General features: G+C 42.8%; 1 protein-coding gene across 2 annotated transcripts in view; it reads right to left on the bottom strand.

Annotated features, from left to right (window-relative positions):
* Positions 1–12,514, bottom strand: part of LOC126188119 (SPARC-related modular calcium-binding protein 1) — an 805,467-nt gene that overhangs the window by 204,408 nt on the left and 588,545 nt on the right. For both annotated transcript variants that reach the window (XM_049929592.1, XM_049929591.1), the window contains exon 4: positions 843–878. In XM_049929592.1, coding sequence (XP_049785549.1) covers positions 843–878 — 36 coding nt within the window. The remainder of the gene's footprint in view (positions 1–842; positions 879–12,514) is intronic.

Genomic DNA, 12,514 nt, shown 5'->3' on the forward strand with positions numbered 1-12,514 from the left:
AACCACTACCTAAAATTTAAATGAGGACTTAAAACACAGATATGGATTCTCCCTTGTGGGTTTACATATATAAAATTCTATAGGAATGAAAAGAGATCGACCGCAGATGTGTAAATACATGTAACAATAAAACAATATTGTATCCAATGCTATGCTGAGAAAGTACTAATAACTGACCATCTCCAAAAAAGTAAAAAAAGTTAAGTATGGCGTTATCAAAGCTACAATATGAGAACTTTAGTAAATAAAAAGAAAGTCATGGTAATAATAAGGAAATATACTGAATGAATGTACATGATAAACTAATAGAACAAGCTGGTTCATTCAAAGATCAATTTATTCGAGCAGCGCAGATTTAGAGAACATGCAAAACATATAGCAAGATAAATGGATGCACTAAAATGTATCTAAGGGGTGGAAAACGGGAGGTCAATCACCAGAAAAGAGAAAAGTAGGTACAAAATTTAGTTTCAAAGTCAGTAATACTATATGCAGGTAAAACATGGATTTTGAGAGGAAAAGATTGGAAAAAGGAAGAAGCTCTAGAAATGAGTTTTCTAATATATTTCTGCTTGGCTTAAGCTGAAGGGAGAAATCTGATATGCTGACTTACTGGAATAATTTTGTTCACAATTGGCCTAGTGGAAGATGTGAAAGAGTACCAAAACGAATAGTTACAACGCTTATTGAGAATGTCCCCTGAGAGACTGCCACTGCAGCTATTGAGAGACTCATCAGCAGGACTTCCGGACTTCCGAGTATAATTGTTTTCAAACAAATGATTATCAGTTTTTTTTATCTTACGTATGTATTTTGATTTTGTGAGGTAATTTTTAACTTACCTTTCTTTGGAGGTGGCGTTCTAGTTGCCCGTTTCCCTGTAAATAAAAATGCCGAAATAAATAATTTGAAACATAAATGACACGTTTCTTAAATCTCATATTTCTGTAAATGATATCGGCACAGAACATATGTGACATGAAGCTAAAGTTATACTGACATACGGTTAAGGTTAATTATCAGTGCCCTACTCAAGAATAAGTAGATACTTCTGCAAAAAATATAGCATAAATAGGGGATAGTTCCCAAACATGCCTAATACTTTTACGTCACTTACAGTACAGTGTTTCTCTTTTCTAGATTTAAATTTATTGGAAAAATATGTTTCTTCTGCAATAATTGCAACATTTCAATTAATGTCATGTGATATTTCTATAAAAATGGCTTGATAAAGTTAGTCTTTCATGCTAAGGTACATTTGTATTTTTATTTACTCATTAACTTGCGTAACATACTAGTCACAAAAGTAAGGGGACCGAACGAAATTATGCGAAGATACACTTTTAATTCATTCTTATATCCTGCCATGCATGATGTACCAATAATATAGTAAATGATACTGATGTAGGTAATCCATAAATCTTGTCTATATTGCGCAAAACGATAGAGACTTTTTGCTTATAATGCTCAACACTAAATCGTACGTGAGCGAGATGAGGTCAACGAAATTAATCAAGTGCGATATTTTACATCCTCTCAGTTTCACGAAATCTTAAGCAGCGTTCGTCAAAGCCATCACATATCTGGTATACTCAATTTCGTGCACGTATATGAAATACCACTCCAGGCAGTTGTTCCAGTGAGCACCATGTCTTTAAACATGTCGCTCCACTTACTAATCTGTAAGGATATATGTGAGCCTCCAATGAGCCAGATCATGGGGCAATAAACATCCAATGGCAGTTTTACAATTTCGGCCCCCATGAGCCGATGCCAACGTCTTGCAGGAGTTCGTACGTCTGTCATGGCAAAGTCCGGCTCACACAATCTGTCCCCCACTATGAGATGCAACTGCTCACCGGTATTACGGAGCAGCGAGTAAGGTCTAGTGGTATTCAAGACGAGTAGAATTCAAATCACTGTGTGACCATCCACCTTTAAATTAGCTGCAGCTTCTTCCCATTTTGAGCGGACTAATGTTCATGCTAGATTGTGTGCAGAGACAGAACAGCCCATAGTGTAAAGTCTCTTCATTCTAAGGTGCTATAGATCTCAAAATAACAACAGCAATAAGGGATACTGTCTGTGTTTCGATACCTATAGCGCTTAAGAATGATCTATTAGGCCGAAACAGCTGAAACGTGTACGAGCGTGGTTTGACAAGTCTGGTAAATTCCCATAAAAAAATGGAACATTTTTCTTTGGCCTTTATTGTTGGTAGCCTTGATTATTCCAAGGATCGTATACAGAATTTCATTAATGTACAGCATACAGTTCGGTGCTGATAGCCGCCTAAATTGGTATGTGTGTCGACTGCGACTGATAATGGAGAAAAAGTTTCGTTTCAAGGGTTCGACTGCTACACAAATCAAAACAATAGTATGAAGTTCACGCGGACTCTGCACCATCGTTGAAGACCATTTACTTTCGGATGAATGAATTTAAACGTGGTCGACGAGCACCGAAGACGAAGCGTGGTACCGGCACCGAATTAAGGTCATCACAAAGGAAACCATTGACAGAATCCACGATATTGCAATGCAAGACCGTTGAATAAAACTTCGTGAGATTGCTGAGACTGTAGGTATCTTAACTGAATGAATGCATGATATACTGCACGGAAAATTGCCTATGAAGAAGTTGTGTGCGAGTTGGGTGCCGCGGTTGCTCACAGTCTACGCACCCGGCACATTTCAACAAAATGTCTGGTGATGTTTAACCGCAACCTGCAAGAAGTTTTGCGCCGATTTGTGACTGTTGATTCGAAATGGCAGTCAAAACAATGGACAAAAGCAGGTAAAATTGTACTGAGGAAGACAGAGACCAGTTTGCCAACTGGTATGGTGATGGCCACTGTTTTTTTTTTTTTTGAATTCTCAACGAATAAACCTCAGATTTCTTCAAAAAAGGTAGAATCATAAGTGGACTCGATTATGCTTCATTGTTGGATCTTTTGAAACCTGCGTTGGCTGTAAAAAAAAAAAGGCGAAAGTTTGCACCTGGACAACTTACCAACGCACACATCGGCTGTAACAAAGGCGAAAGTACTCTACTTGGGCTTTGAATTGGTTCCTCATCGCCTATTCACCACATTTAGTGCCAAGTGACATCTTCCCGTTCCCTAACTCGAAGCTTTCGCTTGATGGGACGAAATTTTCATTAAATGAGGAACTGATAGTTGCAGTCAACTAGTATTTTGCCGAGTTTCACAGAACTTATTTTTCAGATGGGATGAAAAAGCTGGAGGTCCGTTGAACCAAGTGTATATTCCTCAAAGGAGACTATGTCGAGAAGTTAGGTGAGCTCTTTACAAAACAAACATTTCTTCTTTCTTTCTTACCAGACTTATCAAACCACACGCATAAAATCTAGCAAATAAAAATACTTGAAAGTCAAGTGCCACGGTGAAACCATATATATAACGTTCGATAAATTTACGGCTGTGGTATTCTTTTACGAAGAAAACGAAATTTCATTTGCTTTGGGTGAGCAGTATAGGAAGGAGAAGATGTGATTAATTTTCAGGCGTCACGGGGTGGGAACTTTAATAGACGGAGCTGCCACCTGTGGCTGCAACGACGGTTCTAGACCATCTGAGCATTTAGTTGAGCTGAGCTTGGATTTCAAACAGATGCGACGTCATTCCATGCTACTTCAGTTCTATGCCAGAGTTATTCAGTTGCTGTAGCTGGCAAATGGTCCATGTGACCCATGAAGTATCGGGAACATGCTCGCCAGTCCTATAGTCGAACACCCTCTGTATCGACATTGATCAGGACAGCACGGGTAACATGCGGTCTTGCGTTATCTCGTTGGAAAATAAAGTCAGTGAAATCTCGAAGCAGGGCACATCCATAATAACGCCTGCTGTCCGAATTACCAGTTATGTGAACGAAAGGAGATAGTATTGTGTACCCATTGGCACCCCATACACCATGCCACGTATCAGGCTCATATGGCAATTCTACCTTTGGACGTTGTTATCGAGATGATGTATCCAGAACGGGGATTCTTCTGAAAAGATGACACGATGCCAATCATGTGCGCAGCATTGCAGTTTGGCGTCTCTCTGCTGTCCCGTTAGGGTAAACACAATGATGATGGTCGTGCTGCCGGCCGGAGTGGCCGAGCGATTCTAGGCGCTACAGTCTGGAACCGCGCCACCGCTACGGTCGAAGGTTCGAATCCTGCCTCGCGCATAGATGTGTGTGATGTCCTTAGGTTAGTTAGGTTTAAGTAGTTCTAAGTTCTAGGGGACTGATGACCTCAGAATTTAAGTCCCATAGTGCTCAGAGCCATTTGAACCATTTTTGATGGTCGTGCTAAGGCCCTTGGTGCTCCAGACGTAGTCGTACTGTCGTTGTGGATATTTACCTTGCTGCAGAGTGAGTGGCCTATTTCTTGACTTCAGATACGTGATCTGGCTGTACCATCATCAGCACCCAAACGACGAATACAGGGGTTGTGTGGAAGTATGGAAACACCACAAGAAATGCATACATGCAGTGCTATTTAGGCAAGCCGGTTGCGCTGTTTTATTTGAGTATGAACGACACCTGTTCAATGTCCACAATACGTTAAAGTCTCAGTCGTGGTCAGAAGAGCTATCTGTGTAGTTCTGAGTACTTTGCTGGTGCTCGCATGATGGTTGCTTGCGTAAGCAAGGGAGTCGGAAGTGTTCGGTGTTTCCAGATGGCCGTATCGAAAATTTATCCGCTAAGTCGCAACGCGGACGAGAGTGTGTCTTGAGTGGTTGTGACAGATGAAATTGGAGAGAATTGTCCAAGTCTTACTTGCAAGCCCTTTCAGCACCAAAACAACACGAAGGGAGCTCCATAACCAGGGAATTGTAGGAATAGCTGGAATTCCAAAGCAACTCACCACTGACGCAAATGCCTGTACCAGGAAAAAGTAGTGCCGAAGCAATAAAACGTGGTCTGTGGAGCAATAGAAGAAAGTCGTGGTCGTTTGAGTCTTGTTTCACACTTTTTCTAACTTCTGACAGAGTTTACGTCCCGAGAGTGAAACGTGATGCAGGTTTAATGATGTGGTAACCATATCGCTGTATTCCATAGACCCAGTATTTACTGTGCAAGGTAGCATTACTGCCATGGATAGTGTGACCATTTCAGTTGATCATGTCCATTCCATGGTACAATATTTGTTCGCCAGTGGGATGCTGTTTCCCAAAATGACGTGACTGCTGTCCTCACAGAACGGTTTAGTGTTCACAAGGACGATCTTTTCCCATCTCCAAAACATGGTTCAAATGGCTCTGAGCACTATGGGACTTAACATCTGAGGTCATCAGTCCCCTAGAACTTAGAACTACTTAAACCTAACTAACCTAAGGACATCACACACATCCATGCCCGAGGCAGCATTCGAACCTGCGACCGTACCGGTGGCGCGGTTCCAGACTGAAGCGCCTAGAACCGCTCGGCCACACCGGTTGGCTTCCCATCTCCCCTGGCCGGCACAGTTACCAGATCTTAATATTGTTGAGCCTTTGTGGCATAGTCTGCAGAGAATGGTGCGTGATCGGTATACACCTACACCATCGTTATGGGAACTTGCCACTATTTTGCAGGGAGGATGATATAAGATAGCCCTGAAAACCACAAGCGTCCTGTCTTTATTTATTCCGCGACGACTGGAAGCTGTTTTGAACACCGGAAGTTTTGCTACGCCACATTATACATGATACTGTGTTGTGTGTGGTGTTTCTATATTTTTGCCCACGTCTGTATCCAAGTGCCAACGGCCTTGCCGCAGTGGTAACACCGTTTCCCGTCAGATCACCGAAGTTAAGCGCTGTCGGACTGCGCTAGCACTTGGATGGGTCGTCATCCGGTCTGCCGAGCGCTGTTGGTTAGCGGGGTGCGCTCAGCCCTTGTGAGGCAAACTGGGGAGCTACTTGATTGAGAAGTAACGGCTCCGGTCTCGGAAACTGACATACGGCCGGGAGAGCTGTGTGCTGACCACATGCCCCTCCATATCTGCATTCAGTGATGTCTATGAGCTGAGAATGACACGGCGGCCGATCAGTACCGTAGGGCCTTCATGGCCTGTTCGGAAGGAGATTAATTTTAGTTTCTGTATCCTAGTCATACAGGCAGCTTGTCGCTCGAAGCCGCTTAGTACTGGTATGGAGTTGAGTATTGCCCTCTTGAACCAATCAATTTCACATTCTCATGATTGACGTGCGAACCCGACCAGCGAGAAGCAGTATCGCGGAACAGTAAATCCCACTCCCCAATTGTCACAATCCTGCCGCTGTCGAATCCGACACGACGTATAAGGTGTTTCTCCTTCTTACACGGAGCGTAACACGATCTTCTCACCAATAAACGATACTCAAACGCATCTTTTGAATGTGAAATCTGCTGTGTAATCTTTCGTTTTATGTAGAGTGTAGCTGGTATTACTCCTGCCTCTTTTGCGCGTTTGCACTGAAATGATGATCGTTTCCACATTCAAACATGTAGTACGCTTCACGCCAATATGACGTTTCTTGCTAGCCGTCATGGTCTAGCAGCCTGAACGGACAGCAGTCTATATCGTACTGTGTAACTATTTGTAGATTCTTGTAGCCCACAGAATGTGAAATATATAAATTTCCCTGTGTGTGTGTGTGTGTGTGTGTGTGTGTGTGTGCGAGGGGCGTTCAATAAGTAAAACACATTTTTCCTCGACCAATTTCGGTGGAAAAAATGCGGAATTCGCTGTGCGACATCGTGAAATAATAGTGGCAACTATTTATTCATAACCGATACAAAAGAGTTACATGTTTGCAGCTGTAACTGTCCTTAAAAGTAGTCATCAGCGTTGTGTAGAACCCGTTGCCAGCGATGTGGAAGGCGTAGTATACCGTCAGCAGAGCCTGCTCTGTTGATGGTGTGAATAGAGCGGTCAACTGCCTGTCGATTCTCTGGAACAGTTCTCAAGCGAATGCCACGTGGTTCCATCATCTTCGGAATCAAATCAAAGTCACAAGGACTTACGTCCGGGGAGTATGGTGGATAGTACAGTACTTCACAGTCCCATCGACCGAACAGAGCAGCAGCAGCTTGCGCTGTATGCGCCGCGCATTGTCGTGCAAAATGATCGGTGGGTTGCGCTGAAAGCGTCGCCGCTTCTTTCGGAAAGCTGGTCGCAGGTGATGCTCCAAAAACGAACAGTAACACTGTGCACTGATGGTCTGTCGTGGAGGAACGTAATGCGTTAGGATAACACCATCACAGTCGTACACGAGTATCACCATAACTTTCCCCATACTGGGGCTCTGACGCACTTTCGACTTTCGCGGCGACCCATTATGACGCCATTCGTTGAATTGGCGTTTCAATTTTGGCTCGTACTATGTGGCCCATGTCTCATACAGTGTTACGGTACGGCGTAAGAAAGCCTCTCCTTTGCGCTCATAGCGCTTCAGGTACGCCTGATCAGCGTCGTAACGCATCCATTTCTGCATTTCCGTCAAGTCATGCGGAACCCATCGTAATGCAATTTTTAGCATGCCCAGGCGTTCCTTCAGGATGCGAAGCACAGTCGTATGCGCTAATCCTGTTTCGTGGGCAAGATCACGAATCGTATGGGGTCGATCACTGTTCACTAACGCGGCAACAGCATGCACTTCTTTAGAGACGCTAGGACGACCTGCCAGATACATGTCTGCCACAGTTTGCCGGAAATGCCGATTCCCCGGACGCCTCTTGAAAACCTTGATCACACTTGGGCACAATCAATCTTGATCCAACTCCTGTTTCGAAAACATAATGACACCGTTACGTCAGACCGCTCGCTCACAGGTGCTTCCTCGATTGTGCGCACGCCGGTGACGTGGGACGGTCGAGTCCAATTGCTCGGAGGTAAGGTAGATATGTCAACAACGTGTGCTATCAGCGACAGTAGTAGATTCCATTGCATAGTGCCTCCACAGCAGTGTTCTTCTTCTTCTCCTTCAGTAGCGCCACAGCCCTTGGTGAGCCTTGGCTTCTTCAACAATCTTCCTCCACACTTCTCGGTTATTTGCTGCTCTTTTCCACCCCGGACTCCCATACTGGTGATATCCGTTATTACCTCGTCGATCCATCTTCTTCTAGGTCTCCCTTTCCGCCTAGCTTAATGGATCACAACTTTCATCATTTTCTTTGGAATTTTATCCTCTGCCATTCTCTCCAGGTGTCCTAGCCATCGTATTTGCAGTGATTTCACAAATTTTACTATGTCCCTGCCTTGTGTTTACTCTTGTAATTCGGCATTGTAGCGTATTCTTCAGCCTTCTCCCTCCCTTATTGGCCCATAGATTTTGCGTAGTATTTTCCACTCAATGGTTCTTAGTGCATTTTTATCGTGTTCTGTCAACGTCCATACCTCTGACCCGTATGTGATAACTGGGCGGACTAGGGAATTATTTATTAGCAGTTTAGTTTTTCTTGTAACAAGACTATTTTTGAAAAGTTGCATATTTCCTAAGTAAGTAAGCTCTGTTTCCTGCTTGTATTCTTTCCCTTATTGCCCCTCCAATACTGTTATCATCTGTTATTAGGGCTCCCAAGTAGTTAAAAGAGGACACTCCTTTGAAGCATTTCCCATTGATGTTTAGGTTTTCAGGGGTTCTTCTGGCCTCAGGTTGTGACATTACCATATATTTTGTTTTGTTTTCATTTACTATGAGGCCAATTTTTAAGGCATCTGTTTCCATTGCCCGGTGTGTTTCTAGGAGTGTATTGGTTTTTGTTCCTACTATAGCAATGCCATCAGCGTATGCACATATCTGGCTAGTTTTCGTAAATATGGTGCCTCTTTTGTTGATTTTATTTACTACACTATGCAGGACTATATTGAATAGGACCGACCTCCACAGCAGTGTTGCCACTATTAAAGTTCCAACCTACGTGTTTCCGCTTATCGTGGAATATTTCCGCTTCGGCCCCTGTAGTTTCATGAATTTCCGATAGGTGGTGGCGCTATGCGTAGCCTTCAAAATGGCGTCTATAAAGGATGTGCCTTCAGAGCAGATAGATATCATTGAGTTTCTTTTGGCACAAAACCAGAGTATCGCAAATGTTCATAGACGTCAACCGAGACCTGGCAGTGAAAAAAAGCACGGTGTATTACAATTTTCAACACTACCTTGAGCTGTAATTTCATTATAAATTTATTGGACCCGGTTTCGACGACACACTTCGTCATCATTAGGTCCTCTAAATAAACAATGGCACAATTATACCGAAAGACTTCAGTCAGAGTTCCAGGTGAAAGTAACCGGTATCCGCATCAGCTCTACGAGACAGTAAACGCTGTATGTGGTTGCTTACAAGAGGTGATGCGGATACCAGTTACTTTCACGTGGGACTTTCTGATTGATGTCTTTCCGGAAAATTCAGCCACTGTGTACTTGGAGAGCCTGATGATTAAGTGTATCGTCAAAACCGGTTGCCAATAAACTGACTATGAAATTGCAGCTGACGTTAGTGATGAAAATTGTGATCTTCCTATCGGCTGTGATGCTCTCTTCCTGTTCAACGAGGATGGATATGCCGAAAATCACGGTAGGTCATTTGGCGAGGGATCTGCCGTAGCAGTCTGTCATCATAGCAACAAGGTGGCCCAAACGTGTCCGATCTCCCCCGTTCCGGCCGGCCGCACATAGCTGTGACTCCTGTAGTGTTGGAAAGTGGGGATACCCTCTTTCGAGGTGATCGACGGATTGCAATCAAACAGCTCGCTGCTCAACTGTGCGTTTCTGTTGGTAGTGCTGACGAACTTGTCCACTAGTTGAATACCCGCTGCATTCCTCGTCGCCTAACTGAAGACCATAAAGAGAAAGGAAGGACCATCTCTGCGGAATATCATGCGCGTTACGAGGCTGATCGTGATATTTTTTTGTCAGATATCATCAAGGCGATGACACATGGGTTCATCACTTCGAATCCACGGAGTGGTGACGTGACTGAACAAAACGTTCAAAGCAACATCCCCGTAAAGTAATGGCGACGGTCTTTTGGGACTCTGAGAGTGTTATTATGTTTGATGTCCTTCCTGATTGCGCAACGAGCAGCTCTCAGGTGTATCTTCACGAAATTGAAGAAATTCGTCGTCACCAAAATGTAAGCGAACCTCTCCTTTTCCATGATACTGCAAGACATCTGCGCACATAATAGGAGCCCAAAACTTCATTAGTCTGTTCTTCCTCATCCACTCTATATCCGGGATCTCGCGCATTCCGACTTCCCCGTGTTTGACCCCCAGTGTAGGATGCAACCGCGGGAAGCAGGACATGGGTGATGGGGAGGTTGTGAATGCAGTAAGACGTTAGCTCCGACGTCGGCCAGTAGAGTGGTGCGAGGAGGGCATACAGGCCCTCCCAGTAAGGTGGTGGAAGGAAGTCGCACTGAATGGAGATTATGTTGAAAAATAGGGTTTTGTAGCCAAAAAGATGGGAAATAATATGGTGTATTGGAATCCTCAATAAAACCAATCTGCATTCAGAAAATAAATGTATTACATTAGTAATTAGACGCCCCTCGTACTTACGTGCCCCTTATCACCTGGCTTTGGTACAAATCGCAGTACCCGATAGACACTGCACATTGAAATATGGTGCAAACAGAAAACTGAAATATTAATAGTACCATGATACGATTACTTGTTACGTTTAAAAGTAAACACGGATGCTGAAAATTACGCTGTTCAGCAAGTTCGACACTCAAAATCAAATTAAATTTACTGTGACACAATGTTAACAGGTATATCACTGAAGATGTAACAATTGAGGAAGGGGGGGTGGGGGTGGTTGGGGGGAGGGGAAAGTGATGAATGCGTTTTATTCCCATCACTGCATGTGTCATTGTCTAGCGCCGAACTCGAGAAACACCGAGGTCCATTGTATTAGGGATGGCGGCCATCTCTGAAAACCGATTTTCGGTAATATCGGGTCTTTTTCCACGACACTTTAATCTGACATAAAACCGCTCAAAATAACCAGTTTATGAAATAATCGATTTTCGGATTTTATTCCTATTACTTCCTGGAATAGACGTAGAATCAAAATAATAAATTAAGTAGTCTAATTAAACTTAGTCTGTCTGTCCTTCGCGGCTTTTTTCGAAAAATGACAAGTGGCTGAATACTACAAGAAATCAGCAGCATTCTCCCATTGATTCTAATTGTTTGAAATTCTGCTCAAAAATCATTTTTAATGAAAGTCATATCACTATTCTGGCAAAACGTATAGCGAGGGTAAAAACTAAGGCTGAACTGTTTTTCCGTGTTAATTTGTCAGTTTCAGGGGCTACAAGCAGATAAAGACATATTATGAAGACACAGCACCAGACAGCTGCTTTATCTTTATTGTGTACTCTGAACTAATTGTTAAGTTTTTAATTTATTGCTGTTACCATAATTTCCTTCTTTGTTATTTCATAGAAATGACTGCCAAATGGTTAATCTTTTAAAGCAAATGATGCATTGTACATCGTTGTTACGTTAGTTCGTAAGAATTTTTTCACGCTAGGGATGGTCCGATACTGCAATACAATGGATGTCTAGCGACGACAGCGAGAAACTACCGTATAATCAAGGTGGGATCAAGTAGTGCACACTGCACGTACACGACCACCTTTAGCCACGACACACGGCAACAGGGACATTATTGTCTCACCAATGCTGTGACTTCTTTTGCCATGTGTTTATTGCTAGTTTCTGTCAGCATTGTTATTAAAATACCACTGACCGCTTTTCCCCATTTTGTGCAATAACGTTATATTTCAAACCAATGCAAATTTTACGAATAAAAATTACTCCTTTTTTTTAAAAAAAAATTTTTACTTAACAGTTCAGATTTGAATTTTTTCTCGAAAAAGGAAAATTTTTATTTGTGCTGTAATTCCTTTAGGCAATTTTTAAAATAATTTTAGATGCAAGATTTATACAAAAATATGTACCAGAATTCAAAATAAACTTTTTACCCTTGGCTTCTTTTTAAGGACTAAAATAACTAATTTTGAAACATTCACTGTTGTAATAAATAAACTGGTCATTCACTAATTACCATGCAAATAACAAAAATAATACTTAATTATTCAGTGGAACAGACAGGCTGACAATTATTGAACTATATTAAGAAAAGGAAAATTAGTTACAAAGTACGGCCTGCATACACTTTATTCAACATATTAACGTCACTACAGATATTCGGATTTAGGTCATGACATGTTCGATAAGTCTGCCATTACTGGCGATGAAGTGACGTAGACGAAATGCGAAATTCTGCATGACCCGCTGAAGTATCGGAACATCGATGCTGTCGATGACATCCTGAATGGCTGTTTTTCAGCTCTGTAATGGTTTTGGCGTTGTTGCCGTACACCTTGTCTTTAATACAGCCCCTCAAAAAGGAGTCGCATGTGTTCAGATCCGGAGAATATGGCTACCTATCGAGCTCCATGCCAGTGGCCTCCGGGGACCCCAGAGCAGAATGGGGTCGAGCTACATCTTGCCTGGACCA

Source organism: Schistocerca cancellata, chromosome 5 (assembly GCF_023864275.1).
Source record: "Schistocerca cancellata isolate TAMUIC-IGC-003103 chromosome 5, iqSchCanc2.1, whole genome shotgun sequence".
NCBI lineage: Eukaryota > Metazoa > Arthropoda > Insecta > Orthoptera > Acrididae > Schistocerca > Schistocerca cancellata.